At 39.7% G+C, this 16,816-nt stretch overlaps 1 protein-coding gene across 6 annotated transcripts in view; it reads left to right on the top strand.

Annotated features, from left to right (window-relative positions):
* MYOF (myoferlin) overlaps positions 1 to 8,104 on the top strand; it is a 73,310-nt gene extending 65,206 nt beyond the window's left edge. For 5 of the 6 annotated variants that reach the window (XM_062001814.1, XM_062001816.1, XM_062001817.1 and 2 more), the window contains 11 exons: positions 357 to 527; positions 1,066 to 1,214; positions 1,416 to 1,555; positions 2,519 to 2,607; positions 3,097 to 3,192; positions 3,803 to 3,944; positions 4,267 to 4,366; positions 5,280 to 5,473; positions 6,461 to 6,570; positions 6,901 to 7,048; positions 7,421 to 8,104. In XM_062001814.1, the coding sequence (XP_061857798.1) occupies positions 357 to 527; positions 1,066 to 1,214; positions 1,416 to 1,555; positions 2,519 to 2,607; positions 3,097 to 3,192; positions 3,803 to 3,944; positions 4,267 to 4,366; positions 5,280 to 5,473; positions 6,461 to 6,570; positions 6,901 to 7,048; positions 7,421 to 7,459 (1,378 nt within the window). In that variant the 3' untranslated portion in view covers positions 7,460 to 8,104. Of the gene's footprint in view, positions 1 to 356; positions 528 to 1,065; positions 1,215 to 1,415; positions 1,556 to 2,518; positions 2,608 to 3,096; positions 3,193 to 3,802; positions 3,945 to 4,266; positions 4,367 to 5,279; positions 5,474 to 6,460; positions 6,571 to 6,900; positions 7,049 to 7,420 lie in introns of those variants that run through there. The other variant, XM_062001820.1, reaches the window with a different exon arrangement.
* Positions 8,105 to 16,816: the final 8,712 nt, after the last annotated feature.

A 16,816-nucleotide genomic window follows, 5' to 3' on the forward strand; every position in this document is an offset into this window, starting at 1 on the left:
GATATATGTGAATAAAATACTACTAATTAGGAATGGAGAGGTTACATCATCTTTGTCATTACCAGTTAAATTCTGGATCTGGTTTGGTGCCCGAAGTTAGAGGAAGATTTCATAAATTAGAAAGTTAGGAGAGGGTGACTAAAAGGATTACACAGAGTTTAGAAAGCATAGTGATATGCTACAGGATTGCAGTCGTTCAGATTCCACAAAGAAACAGACAGCAAAGAGATTTGACTAGAGGTACAAAGGTCCTTCAAAATTCCAAGTTTTTCCACTAAAAAGCGTTTTTGAAAGTTTAAAAATAAAAAGCATCACGCAAAAGAGCAATAGTGTTAACTGGACATTTTCATGTTTAGAATGTATGAACTCAGCTGCTTCTTGCCTCAAGAAAAGGATCTGAAAATTTCAGTCTATGACTATGACACACTGACTCGTGATGAAAAAGTGGGTGAAACCATAATTGATCTTGAGAACAGATTCCTTTCTCGTTATGGATCTCACTGTGGCATCCCACAGCAGTATTGCATGTAAGTCCTTTTGTCTACTGAAAATTTGTATCTGTATGATCTAGTACCCAGTCTCTGTAGAAAATCTGGGCTTCCTTCATCTTGATTATATGGGTTAAAAAAAAAAGCTATGGGTGTGCTATGGCTTCTCATGCATGTTTGTTGTGCTCACTCTATCACCTCAATTCCAAGTCAAGCTGCAAAGTCTTCAGAAGAACCTTGAATAAAAACCATCATTTCAAATATTTTCATATGTCTTTATATGGTAATGTGTTATTTCTGTGCAGAGGACACACACTTAACAATTTTCTGACCTACTCATGGAAATAAATACAAAAACATCTGTTAGTGTAAATTATTTTAATATGTAAAGGAAAAAAATACCCTGTCTTGGAAGGTAACAGAGCTGGTCCAAAATTATGTCACTGTCGCAAACTCCAGAGGCCTCAATCTAGGCAGTAACTTACAGTGCTGCCCTTTCAAAATGCATTTTAGATGATGTGTAAATGCCCTGAATGGTGAATAATTTTAAGATGTGTTTCTGTTGCTTTCCTAAAAGTTCAGGTGTGAATACCTGGCGTGATCAACTAAAACCAACCCAGTTACTGCAAAATGTAGCCAGGTTTAAAGGCTATGCTCCTCCTATCCTCTCTGAGAATGGTAGAAAGATTAACTACGGGGGACGAGACTATACTCTGGAGGAAGCTGGTGAGCTTGTTCACTTAATTTACATTTCTGTCTTAAATTCATATTGATGCAAATACAAAACTTTTCAGTTATTTATGGAAAGTTGGGAAAAAATCTTTGGTTTTAAGGTTAATTTTTACAGATCTGGTTTAAGTCTTTCTAAAGTTCAAATGCAAAGTGTGGTTTGTGAGCCTGTGTCCTTTTCTATGTGTTTTCTTTCAGAAGCTAACAGAATTCTGCATCAGCATCTTGGTCCTGGGGAGGAACGGCTGGCCCTGCACATCCTCAGAACCCAGGGGATGGTACCTGAACACGTGGAGACAAGGACCTTATACAGCACCTTCCAGCCCAACATCTCTCAGGTACTATGAGTAGCTTTACTTCTGGTTTCCCAAATGCAGAAATGAAGCATTCCTGCATTTCTATCACATTGTCAATAGAGTGGTACCCCTCAGGGGGAAGAGGGCTACAAATGAATACTACAGCAGCTTAGTCTAGAAACATAACAAAATGCAGTTATGTTTTGCCATTAAGACCCCAAAACGACACCTTAAACACTGACAGAGTGGAAGTTGGGAAATATTTCTTTATTATTTTGTTGCTGAAATAAACTGGAATATGTGTTTAATAACTCACCAACAATAAAGAAGGAGACAGCCTGGCTCAAGAGCTTCCTTGCTTCATTCAACAAATGAGACCGAACTTGTCATTTCTCTACAAGGTCCTGAGGTGCTTATTTAATCATGAAGTCTTATACCAGACTTCTCTGTTCAAGAGGAACAAAGGCTAAGATTTGTTTTCTAGCATTTACTAACTCACCAGTGCTTGCTTTTCTAAGAAAGTTTCTGCAGCAACCAGAAAACTTACCAGCAAAAAGAAAAGGGCTTGCACTTGAAATAGAATACAAAATCTGCAATGATTGCCTTCATTAATTTCAGAGTCTAGTGAAGGGGGCTGATCATCTACACGAGGTAGGACGCCAGATGCAAAGTGTCAGCCACATCTGTGACACTGTACTTCATACCACCTCCCAGAGAACAGAAACTTGGACCTACATGTGCCTATTTAAGCACTTCACTAGGAATTAACATCCCTACCATCCTCTGCATTCTTGGCATTGTTCATTAGAAGCTTATATAACATGAGGGACAGGGTTTGCTGCTATATAAAAATGTGTATAAGTTCTGACATTGGTAACATGAGTGAGGAGCTCCGCTCTGTGTCTAAAATTAGTACTAAGCATGTCAATAAGCAGTTCTGTGGAATCACCACAGCAAACCTGTATGCATCAAACAATCCCTCATCCAGTTTCTCTGCTGCTACAGGGAAAGCTCCAGATGTGGGTTGATGTTTTCCCCAAAAGCCTAGGACCACCAGGCCCTCCCTTCAACATCACTCCTCGAAAAGCCAAGAAGTGAGTATCTGTGTATACCACACACTATCTGGCAGCCCTGACAAAGGCAATTCAATTCTCTTTCCTTTGCGGGGATGCGAACAGACAACACAGCACAACCAATTGATACGAATGCCGTTTATTGCTTACATTTGCTTAACTGTATGCGACTGCTAATCACGTACACATGTTCATGCAAAGCTTGACTGGTTGCTGTCTCTTGTTCACATGCTGTGCATGCAGCTTTTACTCTGCTGATTGGAAGCAGTCTATCAATCTTATAACTACTTTGCATCAACTTATTTCTATTTTCCTTTGTCTAACTTTCTGGTGTTATATAAACTTCCAGCCTCATCCAGTCTCAACTGTCCATTAGTTACCCTTCAAGCTAACATAGGGTTTCAATTGACCTTTAGTTACCCTTAGACCAAGTAAATGTCTGGCTGGTACAAATCATGTCCTCTTCCACTTAAATACACACCTACATTCCTTAAATATCTTCTCCCCCAGGCATATCTTGCGGGTGATTGTGTGGAACACCAAAGACGTCCTTCTAGATGAAAAGAGCATCACAGGGGAAGAAATGAGTGACATTTACGTGAAGGGGTAGGAACACTTTCTCATGTAACACTCACCAAACACAGAATGTCCTCAGAATGCTCAGACCATAGGTTCCACAGATTACTTGATTCAGCCAAGTCAATGCACATGACAGCCTCTGAAATACTGCCAACCTCAGACAAGTACAGAAGTATTAAGGGATAAAGTGTGACCAGTTAACATGCAGTGGAAGATCCCAGAAGTCTACCTCTTGAGATGGGAAGCAACTGAAAAGATAGTGAATTAGCTCTGGTGCTGCACAATCTGGATTCTTACTTGTTACGTTTCCTAGTTTTAATTTTAAAATGTCAATAGAAACCAGAGGAATACACTACCAAGCTGCTCATCAAATTCCTCCCAAAAAATGAACTAAAAATCAATCACCACCAGCTCACTGCTGATACAGTGCTGGCCTTAGCAAATCAGAAAATCAGTTCAGATACTTCTATTTACAGTGCCAAACTGGAACCAAACTGAGAAAGGGTGTAAAAGACTCTCCAGTCCTCTGTGAGCAAGTCTTACAGCTTGTTTGCAACCACTCAATGAGACAGTTACCATCTAAACAAGCACCAGTACAGTTCCACTGCAAACACCAGACACATCTCTCTATTTTCAGATGGATGCCCGGCAATGAGGAAAATAAGCAGAAAACCGATGTTCACTACCGATCACTGGATGGTGAAGGGAACTTTAACTGGAGGTTTATTTTTCCCTTTGATTATCTCCCAGCAGAACAACTCTGTGTAGTTTCCAAAAAAGTAAGTCTTTCTAAAGATTACAATACTTAGAATACAGATTGTAATTAGTCTGATAATTTTGTACCTATATATTGAAAGAGAGAGTCTAGCTCAACTGTGCATCCTTTTCCCACACCACTGTTGCAAACAGGTTCAGTTTTTGCCTGTGAGCCAGGCAAACACAACACACTGGCACCAACAGCAGTCTCCTCTTAGCAAGGGCAAGATTAGATCCTTAATACTTCCCCCAACCCCAGAATTTATAAGTGCTAACAGATCACAGCTTTGAGTTCTCATAAGTCATTTTTAAAGGTGCTTGGGTTGTGGGTTTTTTTAATTTTAGGAACATTTTTGGAGTCTTGACAAGACAGAATTCAGAATCCCACCCAAACTGATCATTCAGATATGGGATAATGACAAGTTCTCCTTGGATGACTACCTGGGTAAGACTTATAAGAATAGAATTATTGTCTTAAAGTAAGAGATAAAAAGGAAGAATCCTAAATGACCGCATAAGGATTGTGTCTGCACGCAAATACACTCCAGCTTTCCCACACAGAACGGGGTTACTTGTGTTTGTGAACAAAGGAGTGAATACTCACTCAGTAAAGGTCTGCTTGCAGGTAAACCAGGATCCTTTTCATTCAGGTAAGCTCTATCAGAAAGTGCCTGACATGATCATATCCATGAAAACTTACTTTGCTTCTTTCTTTAAGTAAAATTTCTTGAGTACTTCAATTCTGAGTACTGACATAAGGCTCTAATTTAGATGAAGCAATCTATTTCACACCATTATTAATCCTACTTCATACGGTTATTAATCCCTACTTTTTATAGAGATAGTGCTCTGCAGAAGGTTCTCTGCCTTGTATTAAGCAGCTCTTGTACTACGTCGATAACCTCTAAAGGTCCCTTCCAACCCCTACCCTTCTATGGTTCTGTGAATCCATATAGGCCTCAAAATCTGAAAACAAATAGTTGATTTAAATCATTTTCAATGAAAATGAAAATTTAATTTAATTTTCATTTTCATTTCATTTTCATTTAAATCAACCATCATTAAATGAAGCTAAATCATGCATTTAACTGCAGAAATGCCATTCAAATTACATCGGTGTATTTGGCTATCTTCTGTTTAGGGTGGGAAAAAACCCCTCTATTAAAAATGAAGTGATCCTACATTAAAAAGAAAGGGAAGGAGAGCTTGCTAAGTCAAATTTATCACCACCAGCAAGATGGGCTTAAACACATCCCAATGGGTCCCACTTCCCTGCCTCACAACATCCTTAGACATAAGAATGTCACGTGTATGTGGATAGTTCTTCCTGTACAACACATTTTTTCTCCATCTCCTAGGCTTTGTGGAACTTGATTTACATAAAACAATCATTCCAGCAAAAGTTCCTGAGAAGTGCAATATAGACATGATTCCAGAATACAAGGCTGACAGCTCTCAGAAGGCTCCCAGGACTGCCTCTCTCTTCGAACAGAAAGCCATGAGGGGCTGGTGGCCATGTTACGTGGAGAAGGAGGGCTCCCGGATACTAGCGGTATGATTAGTGCTTCTTCAGAAAGTGCTTACAGTGCACTCACCCTGTCCATATTATAGAGACAAACTGTGAAGAGTCTCCTGCTTAGCTGGTAGCTTTCAGTGGATGGACAGAGGACAAGTAAACAGAACATTCTACGCACAAGTTCAGGAATTTTGCTACATTAACTTTTTTTTTTGTTTCAAGTATAAATTTCATATTTAAATTTATTTTGGTTTTAGCTGTGTTTAACTTGAAGGACTCAGGCACCAGGTTGTCATGTGATCCCATCAAAGCAGCCACTAAAGCTACTATGTGAGTGAATTGATCACATTATTGCTTAGGAGAAACATGAGACATCCCAATTGCATTCAAAACTAAAGAAAAAAAAATCCAAAGCATTTTTGTACACAGCAAATACTTATATACAGCAAAAACTTTTGTACACAGCAAATACAACTTACATACTGAGAATCCAGACTAGGTTTGTGATTACAGAGGCAATCAGAAGATGTAAAATGTTTTAACTTGTTCTGTGAAGAATAGCAATGCATATTTATTTGCTAGAATTTTAAGCCTTTCAAGTCTGGCTGCTGCTTCTTCCTGATGTGTTTGCCTTTAAACTTTACTATTGAAATGTAACAAATGAGGAAAAAATATCTGAAACATCTATCCACCACAGCACTAGAAAAAGAGATGCTTAAAAGATGCAGTCCTTGGGTTGTCCTTGAAAGAAGAACTGGTTTGCATTTGCTAACTTGGGGGGAAAAAAAGCAGCAATGTATAGTTTAGAAGTAGAAATGTGCTGTGATTTTTTTTCTATTTGTCACTCTGATAGTGTGTTGTGACACTGTCATAGTGCAGAAAGAAATGTGTTTTGAGAAGGAAGTGGAAAACACACAGATGTATACAATGAGCTGACCCCAACTTCTGCTGTGTAAGTACCAAACAAGTACTATTAGTGCTGTTTCAGAAAGATGCTTGTCTCATGCCATATGTTTTCTGAAGGGTAAAGTTGAAATGACATTGGAAGTTGTCAATGAAAAAGAAGCTGAGGAAAGGCCAGCTGGCAAAGGAAGAGACGAACCCAACATGAACCCGAAACTAGATCTACCAAAGTAAGATTTTTCTCTCCCTAGCTTGAGAAATATACAACATGCAGCTACTATGATGTTCTTGAGAAAATCTGTGTGCAGTGAAGGATCTCTTATACATTAATTATCCTTTGCAAAACTTCATTTGTAAAAACCAGTCTCATTTCCTTCTGTAAGCTTTACGGTAAAATACAAGGTGGTTTCAGTGTTAATGGCACATATTTACTGAAACTCCTGTCTTACACTTACAAAACAGTGTCTTCTCCAAACCAGAGCATTTTAGTGTGTTGTACTTTCATGCTTAAGTATTCCCTGTTTTTATAGTGTGAGTAACATGTTTCTTTCAAAATGCAGCCGACCAGATACTTCCTTCCTGTGGTTTACAAATCCCTGCAAGACGATGAAGTTTATTGTGTGGCGCAGGTTTAAGTGGCTCTTTATAGGCCTCATCCTCTTGCTGATTTTGCTGCTGTTTGTAGCAGTGCTCCTCTACTCACTGCCGGTAAGAACTTGTAAATGTTACTGTTCCTCAGCCATCAACAGCACTCTCAGGGAAGAGAATCTATCAACTGGGTTTAAATAGTGATTATATTCATATAGCCATAAACAATTTCAACTGATTTTTATTCAGAAACACTTAAAATCTATGTTAAGACTAACCTATTACCTAAAGAAGGAGCAAATGTGTGCTAACCTTCAAAATTAACACTAGTTAATAGAAGGTCTACAGTCTGGATTTACTAATTTTTACTCTATTTTAACTGAAATGATGATACTCTGAATACATTCTAATCCATTTTGATTTCTTAAATGTCTTTACAAAACTACACTAAAGTATTTTGCCTGTTTTGTTTCTTTCCTCCTCTCCCAACAGAACTATCTGTCAATGAAGATCGTGAAACCGATTTCTTAAAGAAGAGTTTTTTACCTCATCTTTTTAAATATTAATGAGGTTTTGTCTCAGGCTGTGGACCAAATTCATCAAGGCTCTCCATCCTTCTTATCTGCTTGTATTTGGAACTGTAAAATAGAGAAGTGAGAATTTAAGGTCAGCCAAGATTCAAGGAGCCACGACAGGTGTTTTTAAAAAACAAAGGACAAACCCTCACATTTAATGTACATTTTTTTTTACTTCAGTAGTATCTACACATGGTAAAGTTCTGACTTCCTTGCTTTTAAACTAGATTTTTCATTAAAATCACTCAGGAGGCTGCCTGCTATTCCTAGCTCTATTTTTTAACAGATACTTCCTTTTGAGAATTCCTTTCTATTGGGCACACTTGGAAACTTTGCATTGTAACATAATGAAAAACAAGCACTACTTAGAATTATACATACCAAAGAAACCTCAGAGTGCAATCAAAGAAAGGTCAGACATTGTTTCTAGAAATGTTTTCAGCATCATGCTGCTTAAAATTTTTAGTTACTGCACTGCAGACTTGACAATACTATATAGGTATCTTGACAACAATTGCCTAGATATAGATATACATAATATACTGGTTATTTGGTGTCATTTACACATGTTTAAATAAACTTATCCACAAGTAAAATGCAATTTTCCGTCTTCTTTGTCTATTGTAAAATTCTTATCAGAAGATGTAATGTCATAAATCTGGAGTTGGAGATATTTTACTATTACCATAATAAGGAAATACTTCTGCATAAAGTTCTAATTCATTCATTCATTAGGAAATTTGAAATGTTGAATAGATTTCACTATACTCATTGTATTTAGAGATTATCTTTAATCAAAACATAAGGGGATATGCAAACCAGATTCAACCCTTGTTTGAAATCTTCTTGGCACATAGGAAGCATTTCATTTAGCCTCAGTTTCCTCTCTCTTGGAACAGTAAAATACAATCTACAGTAAGAATCAGATTATAGCCTGGGATTCCACCTCACTGTTTTGGAGGCCCAAAGCAGATGCATCTCTCTGGTCCTTGAAATGTAGGAAATCTGCAGCAGAACCTGAAATCAGCATTTCGTATGATTGTCACACTCTTGACTGGGTAAAGACTTCATCTGTCTTTAAAAAGATGATGAAAATAACTGCAAGAATGAGTTAAGTCTTGAAAAATCTCTGTTGTTGAATTTAGTGGCACGCTTAATTCTCATTGTAAACAACAATGTAAAAATAAGCATGCACTTGTAAGTAAATAAATTATACTGACTTAATTCTGTTGAAGAAGCTAAAGGTACATGAAATCAATTCTAGACAGTGAAGTCGCATTGGCTAGAGTGGAGCCAGTAGGAGTCATCCTGTCCAAAATATTACAATGCCCTTAATTTTTAGTTGTTAAGAAACTAATCACCATCCAGATGGATCATCCCTTCATCAGTGAAGAACTAGCACTCTAGAAGTAACTGGTAATTTGCATGAGCTAACGTTTGATCATCCACTATTAAAATCTGTCTCAATCAATGCAATCAATCTGACAAATGGTAAAAGCCACAGAGGCCTTCTTTTCATTGTAAGACAAGAAACTGTGTTGCTTGTAAGGGCTGTAATTAGAAAGTGGATAACTTGAAAGAGCATACCCCAGAAAACATAGAGTCGAGATTTGAACGTGCCTGCTTACCTGGCATCTGAGTGGCAGGTACTGCCCTCCTAAATTGAGTTCACACCCTTCCACATGCCTTTTTGTCCAGGCATGTGTAGGCTTGATAGCTTCACTGCAATTAGGCAATGCTATTAAAAACATAACTGAAAAGTCTGAGGGTCATTCTGTCTCCCAGCCTTTTCACTCAGTTGAAACAGCAAAGATTTTGCCCTGTGTAGGGAACAATTTTGTGGTGCTCCTGTTCTGCACACACTACTGGGATGTTCCCTTTGGCCAGGACAGCAATGTACTGCTCCAGTTGCGCGCAGCTGAAAAGGGCAGAATGTAGACAAGCCTTATATCACTCTTCCTTGTAACATGAAGTCACTTAACCCTGGAATTCCTCCTCCTATGAGTTTGCTTTGCCTAAACTGATAAGCTGACAAGTATTTTGGTCTGTGCGTTGATGGGGCCAGTTCAGCTGCACTCCTGCCACTAAATCTCCAGCACAGAGGCTCTGAAAAGATTAACTCGGTCTATAATAACTTCTCTGGTTTGGGAAAGGAAGACGGTCGATGAGGTTATCTTCTCTGCACCTGTGTGTTACTGGAACATGACATCCTGGCTTGCTGAAACAGCCAAGGAAAGGTTAAAGCTAAATGAGAGTGTTCCAAACAAAAAATGGCAAAATAACAGCAGTATGTGACTTACCAGCAGTACGTCAAGAGTCCTCCTGTCTCTGACATGTGGGTTCAAACAGCAGCTGCAGCTTTGATACATTCAGGTATCCAAGCAGCTTGTGCCTTCCTATCAGCTGCTCAAAGTGGTCACCTCAAACCCTGCCTGCTGGAGTGAGCTGTGAGGAGGTTAACAGTTATTGTCATGTACTTTTCAACTAGACAGATTGTACAATAAAGAATCATCACGTAGCTCAGTGTAAAATAAAGAGGCAGTAAACACAGCAACACCTAAAAACTCTCTTGCATTTCTTTGAACAACCACAAGATGACATTCCAAGTCTCATGTGTTCACAGTCCTTCTAGTACTCCTGTTTTATTCAAATCCTAAATACATCTCACATGTGGAGATGAACAACAAGTTATATGCAATAGTTAAGGGAAAACACACTCCCATCAAAGTGCATTGCTTCTAAGTGTATTTGAAAAGCAGAGCTGTAAGCACCTTTGGCACCTGCCTGTTACACACAAACAGAAAGTGACTCCAAGCCTGGTCCCCACTGGCTTTAATGCTGATGTAGAATTTCCACTCCATGCCATTAGAAGCCCAAGTATCTATTTAGCAACTTGAAAGCAGTACCAAAGAGTGAGGAGGCAGCATTCAGCACTGAATCTCCTGTCAATGCTAGCTCACATACTGAATAGCTTTTTCCACAGAACTTGCTGTTGCTCAGTTGCGTGTCTGTCCTGTAGACAGACAGGAATTACAAAGACAATTCTCTAAAGAAGGAAAACTAGAAAGTTCATACACAGAACAACCGTGAGTACACATTCTGACTGTCGAGTCTGACTGTGCTCTGACCACAAAGCTACCCTGTGAAAATGTGTTTCTTCTTTGTAACATTTGCTGTGGCTCAGAGAGAAGTCCATTGCCAAGTGCAAGACGAGGAACACAGCAGGGAAAACACATACTTCCCGGAAGGCATCAAAAACCTCTGAAGGCAGTGTAATTGCTTGTGAAAGTCTCCAAGAGAGTTGTTTTCCTTCCCAAGACCTACAAGATGTCAGGGCTAGCAGCAAAAAAGGACTGGGGCATTCAGAACACAGCAGGGAGTACAGACACCCTGAATGGCACAGTGGGACCTCCAGACACGTCACAGGGATCTATGACTGCCAGCACAGGGGAAACAAGCACTTCCTGAATTCCCTTCGGAGAGCTACCTAGAGATGGTCAGCTCGAGGCAGTGAGCCTACAGCAGGTCTCACACCAGCCTGAGTGCTTGCCTTCCACCTCACTGCTCAGGGCTGCAGCAGGGTGCCCGCAGCCGGCAGGGAGCTGCAGATGAAACCACCTCCCCTGCCTTCTCTTTACAACAGCAGCACTGGAAAGTGTTCCTGCCCCTGCTGAACCAGTAACTGCACATTCTGCCAGGCAGCACAGCTTGGTTTAAACCTTTCAGGCAAAGTGAACTGAACCCGGGCTTCCAGCCTCCTGTATCATTCCCATCACTGGTAACCAACTGCTGTAAAACCACAGAGAACACCAGCTCTAAAAGAAACTGAGCGTTGGGTACTGCAGGCAGTGGTACTTTCAGGCTGCCTACTGCCTTCAGCCCGGGCTTGGGAGACTGGAGCTTTTGGTCAGGATGAAGACTGGGTGCCAAGCAGCTCAGCTGTAAGGAGACACACACACTTCCAGAAAGGAAGTGACACACAAGTGACTGGAGAGTTTATTTAAACCTTAAGTGCAGCTGCTGTTTGGCAGTACCAGAACCCTTACAGATCTGCACCTAAGCACCTGAACTCCCATCAGGGTGTCTTTACACAGCCATGTCCTCTACTGGGGTGTCATTGAGACAGCTCAATACAGAACAACAATTGGGAAAACTAACAAAGGTAGAGGCATTATCAAACAGGAAACAATGAATAACCCAGAGTATGTTACAGTATTGTATGAATCGTAACCCTCTTCTGTTCAAATTTCATATCTGAGTTTGCTACATACAGGTCTCAAAAAAAGGCACATTATAAATGAATAAAGATTCAAATATGGACAATGAAAGTGATCAAGAGCAAGCAGTCTGATAAGGCCTCCTGAGCAAGAAAAGCTTAAGAGGTCAGCACTAGCCTGGATACTGTCAGAGGAACAAGAAAATGAAAGGTATCTATGAAGAGAGGTAGAGAACATACAACTCGGACGTCTTTCTTCAGGGACTATACTAAAACAATGCAAGTGCACCCAGGAAGACTCCATCTTCCCCACTGAAAACCTTCAAACCAAAACCAATTTACAAAAGGTTAAAGGAGTCATTTTATACAGAAGTTAGCTAATGCTGGGACACACTGGCAGAGCACATGATTCGGTTTCGTAAGAACAAATGAAAGGTTTAATATTTCCCTGCATTTACATACTAGCACAACATTACAAAACACACTAACTCGTATGCTTCACCACATCCCCTGCTGGCTGGCAGAATTCCCACAACAGTATTCCACTCACAGCTGACACTGTGCAACTAGGAGAGGGATTATATGCTCACAGCTGTGAGAGATGCCTTTCCTTGCAGAATTCCCAAGTTTTCCAGCCTTGAGTACATACTCCTTCCTATTCAGGTTATCAGATAAAATACCATGAAGTGCTCTGTAAAGATCATGGATCAGCTTCAGAATCACCATTCTAAGTGAGTCCATGGCTTAACAATGCATTGGCATTAGTGGCATTACTAACTTTAGGTATTTATTCCTATTCACTACCATGCCCTTGACTAACAAAAATCAGAACAAAAGGAAACACCACCAATCTCTTTCAACACCCATTCTGATATTTTTTTTTTAGAGTAGGACTATTATTTGCTTCAAACCACAGTACTATGGTGTGTCAAAAGAAATCATGGCTTATGGCCTTAAGAATGGTATCTTCAGCTAATGTCAGGATCAAACAAAATATTTTCAGACTGAGTCATCAGCAAGTTCCTTTACCTTAAAACTGCAGACTCACAGTCAGACTCAGGGGGACAAGAACAGGGAAAACAAAAATCATTTTAAAAATTAGTAACTTAAAAGTATTTAATTCTCTGTCCATATATGTACTAAAAGAGAAGGTGGACATTGCTAACATGGCAACTTATCAGTCAAGACAAAGAATCCTTAAAGAAGTCCTACACTTATTCTAAATGAAAAAGTCTGTTTTGGCATATGCTAATAGCTATGAAAGCTCCAGTTGGTAACAAAATGTTAGACAGCACTGTCCTGGAGAAGAGCATCAGGCTTCTGAAGAAAAACTTCAGACTTCTTAACACTCCTTTCCCTGACTTCAAGGGGAGAAACTTTGCAGAAGTATTTTGTACATGAATCTGCTCTGCTTTTACCCCTGGATGCACGAAGCCTTTGTTTTAATTAATACAGTTAACAAATTTTTTGTTCAGATAGCTCTCTGGCTGAGAACTGGAAATACAGTTAATTAGTGCCTTCACTTTGGCCTTAAGCCCTCACATCTGGGCACAGGAACACACATTGGCCTAAAAAGGCACCTGTGGCCTCACACCTAGCCATGAGCTCCTGGCCCTGGCCCTCTGACCCTCCCTGGCCTGGCAGAGGAGATCCACTTCAGTGAGGTTTTTTCAAAGTTGAAGAGTTCCTGGTTTGGAGTAGGAGACAGCCAACTGAACTTTTAAACTAATCCTGCCCATATGCGATCACTCCAGCCCACAATATACACTTTCTATCACATAATCCATGTGTCCTCATGCAAAAGCCTGCACTGTATGTGCACTATAGATGTACTGTAACTGTTCCTGTTAGAATATTAAGGAAAGAAAAAAACCCACCACATTGACACAAGTATTTATGCAAGAAATAAAGGATCCAGAACACCTAGTGAGATCTTCATCTGGTGTCGCCATATAGGGGCACTGCTACTGGAGACCTACTCCAGTTTTTGGTTCTGTTTCTTGCCTTAATGGGATGGTCCCACTGTGCTGTGAGTTTAAAGACACACACATACACACACACACAAAAAAAAAATTAGACAGGTAGAAGCAACCAGGTCTGAGAAAGGATTTACTTTGACTTCAATTGCACAAGTATATGTTGGTGTGTTTTTAATGAGAAATAAGATGTCTTCACTCATCTTGCTCTGATCCACACTGTGCCAACTTAAACCCTGCCAATGAATCCGAATTGTCAAACAAACCTCTGTCCCTCCCCAAACATCCACCATTCACATTAAATAAAACACATAACAATGGAGGGAAAATAGTCCTGAAAAGAGCTTATTTCCAAATGTAAAGGTCTAACCTGAGGACAGCTATTTTCATGCAAATCTAAATTCTTCTTGCTCATATACATGGCCCAGGAATTATCTGTTCCATTAACACTCTAAGCTTCTCTTATGGGATTAAAAGGGAGGAGCAAATTAAAGGAAAATTGAATGGAAATCCCTCAAAGCAATGAAAGAGAATCCTACCTCCTCTGCTCCCAAAGAGCAAAGACTCTGAAAACAAACACAACACTCAGGGATATAAAGAGGTATGAGGTATGCCTTGGAACTCCAAATCTATCTTGCACAGCAAAAGCCAGGCCAGTCTGCCAAATTATGAGAGAGTTCTCCTCTTAGCATCAGCTCTAACGACTCATCTGCTCTTGTTTCTTTTGGAACATGCGGGAAAACATCTTCAATTCATCCATCCTCCAAATCAGTCTCACCTTTGGAAAGCCCACCCACGCAGGACAGATGCTGATGCACCTCCCCACAGCCATTGTTCAGCATGTGGCCACCTGCTCCGTAACATTTCAACCATATTATGCACAGCCACTGCTGCGTGTCACTACTGGTTCAAAAGCTGAGTTTCCAGTTTGGAAACTGGAAACACCAAATTTTACCTTCATTGTTATTTTTTAATCTGAATGCAATGGGAAAAAAAATACTGTGAAAATTTGGTGTGAAAGCAATTAAAAAGGGATGAAGGGAAAAAAAAAATCCATTGCCCATCTGTGAAAACAGAATGCTTGTTGGTTTCACTGTGAATAGCAGTTTCAAGGAAAAGCTTCAGAAAGCTACTAGGAATTACCCTGGTAGCAGCAGCTACATCTGAAGTGGGCAGAAAAACCTACAATTGTGTCTGATGCAGTGTGGGAGCTGTTACAGGCTCTCAGGAACACAGACTGGGCTCTAAGAGAGTCATGTCTCTTTATCTGCAAAAGATGAAGGAACCCACAACCCCTCAATTGAAATTTAGAGGTGACTGGGCTTATACTTTCTTTTTATGCATAACAAATTACATTTTACTCTTCTTACCTGAATTGGAAACAGTCTCTACTGAGGGCTCCTACCAAACAATCTACTCTGAGCCTTGCACCAGTAGAAGCTGTCTCTGATAACTCAAAAGAGGCAAGGCCAGGTGAATTAGCTACTAATTTCATTCTTAGTCCTTTCTTAATTTTTTTTTCATTGTTGATGAGTGTGTCCAGGATTAAGGCAGGACCACAAATTTTCAGTGGTGTGTATATAAAAGATCTGACTCAGACTGATATTCACAAAGATTAAACAAGTTACTATACTTTTAATCAGAAAAATCACCTAGATCTTATGACAACGAGGTGAAACACTAGTCAGAATATTATTAGTGGTCTACTCTAACACAGCCTGTACTACTCCAGTTGTAAGACAATAGTGAAAAACCATATGGAAATAGTTGGCAGAAAACAATGAAGACAGCAGCTCGAGACCTCAGTGAACTGTAGTCCTATCAGGTCAGCATTTTTCATATGAGCTATCTATAAATGTCTTTTGTATTTGTCTGCATTGAATAAGCAAGAGAATGAGTAACAGGGAAGGAATCAAAAAGAATAGTACACAAAATAAGCCACTGTTTTGTAATTGGCTTTGCAGAATGTTCATGATTTGCAATGTCAGTAAGAAGATAAATTAGGAAAAACACCAATGACTTATGTTCCTGGAGAAAAAAAAACAACACTGGAAAGCAGTGATCTAATGAGAACAACATTATTCAGTGAGCTGACTGCTTCTGTAGGCTGCTATGATAGAATCATAGACTGTTTTGGGCTGGAAGGAACCTTTAGAAGTCCTGCCCCCTGCAATGAGCAGGGACATCTTCAACTAGACAAGGCTTCTCAGAGCCCAATCCAATCTGATGTTGACTGTTTCCAGGGATGAGGCATCTGCAACCTCTACAGTGTTCCACCATCTCATTGTAAAAAGTTTCTTCCTTACATCTAGTCTGACTAAACGTACCCTCTTTTAGTTTAAAACCAATACCCCTTCCCTTTTCCTATCACAACAGGCCCTGCTAAAAAGCCTCTGTCCCCATCATTCTTATAAGGCCTCTTGAAGTAGTAAAAGGCTACAATAAGGTCTCCCTGAAGCCTTCTCATCTCCAGGCTGAACAACCCTGACCCTCTCAGTCTTTCCTCATGGGATAATTTTCCTTCCTTTCCTTTCCTCTGATAATTTTCCTTACTTTGCACCTGCTCCACCAGGTCTAGCAAAGGATTCTTTCTTTAAAATCTTTATCAAAAATCTACATTACTTATCCATGACTGTTAAACATCTGCCCATGCATAAGTCAGTGTATCTGTCTTCTCCACTACCACTTTTAGTGTGGTATTGGATAATCTGCTATTAACACTATCTGACAGTCAAAAATAAAACACACAAACCTAAAATTTTTGCTTGTTTCTTAGTTCCTTCAGCTGAGTACATCTCCCTGGAAGACTTATGTCTAAACAAAGTAAGCATTTTTACCCTATTTCAGAGCTCAAAGAAAACTCAGTTTTCAACTCATTTGTCCTAACTTGTAACTCACAATTACCCTGTTAAAATCCATTATTTGGCAGAGGACACTGAATCATTAAGCAGCTCAAGAAAGGACGTAGCATTTGGGGAGGACTTGAGAAGGAAAACTTTATGTAACAACAAGCATCAGCTTGTGATATTATAGAAGAAAATTCATAAACAATGGTGCCCTTATGATACCTGAGAAAATGAAGTTAGCACTTGTAAAAGGCTTAATCGTCTCCAAATGTTCA

This window comes from Colius striatus, chromosome 8 (assembly GCF_028858725.1).
Source record: "Colius striatus isolate bColStr4 chromosome 8, bColStr4.1.hap1, whole genome shotgun sequence".
NCBI classification, from domain to species: Eukaryota; Metazoa; Chordata; class Aves; order Coliiformes; family Coliidae; genus Colius; species Colius striatus.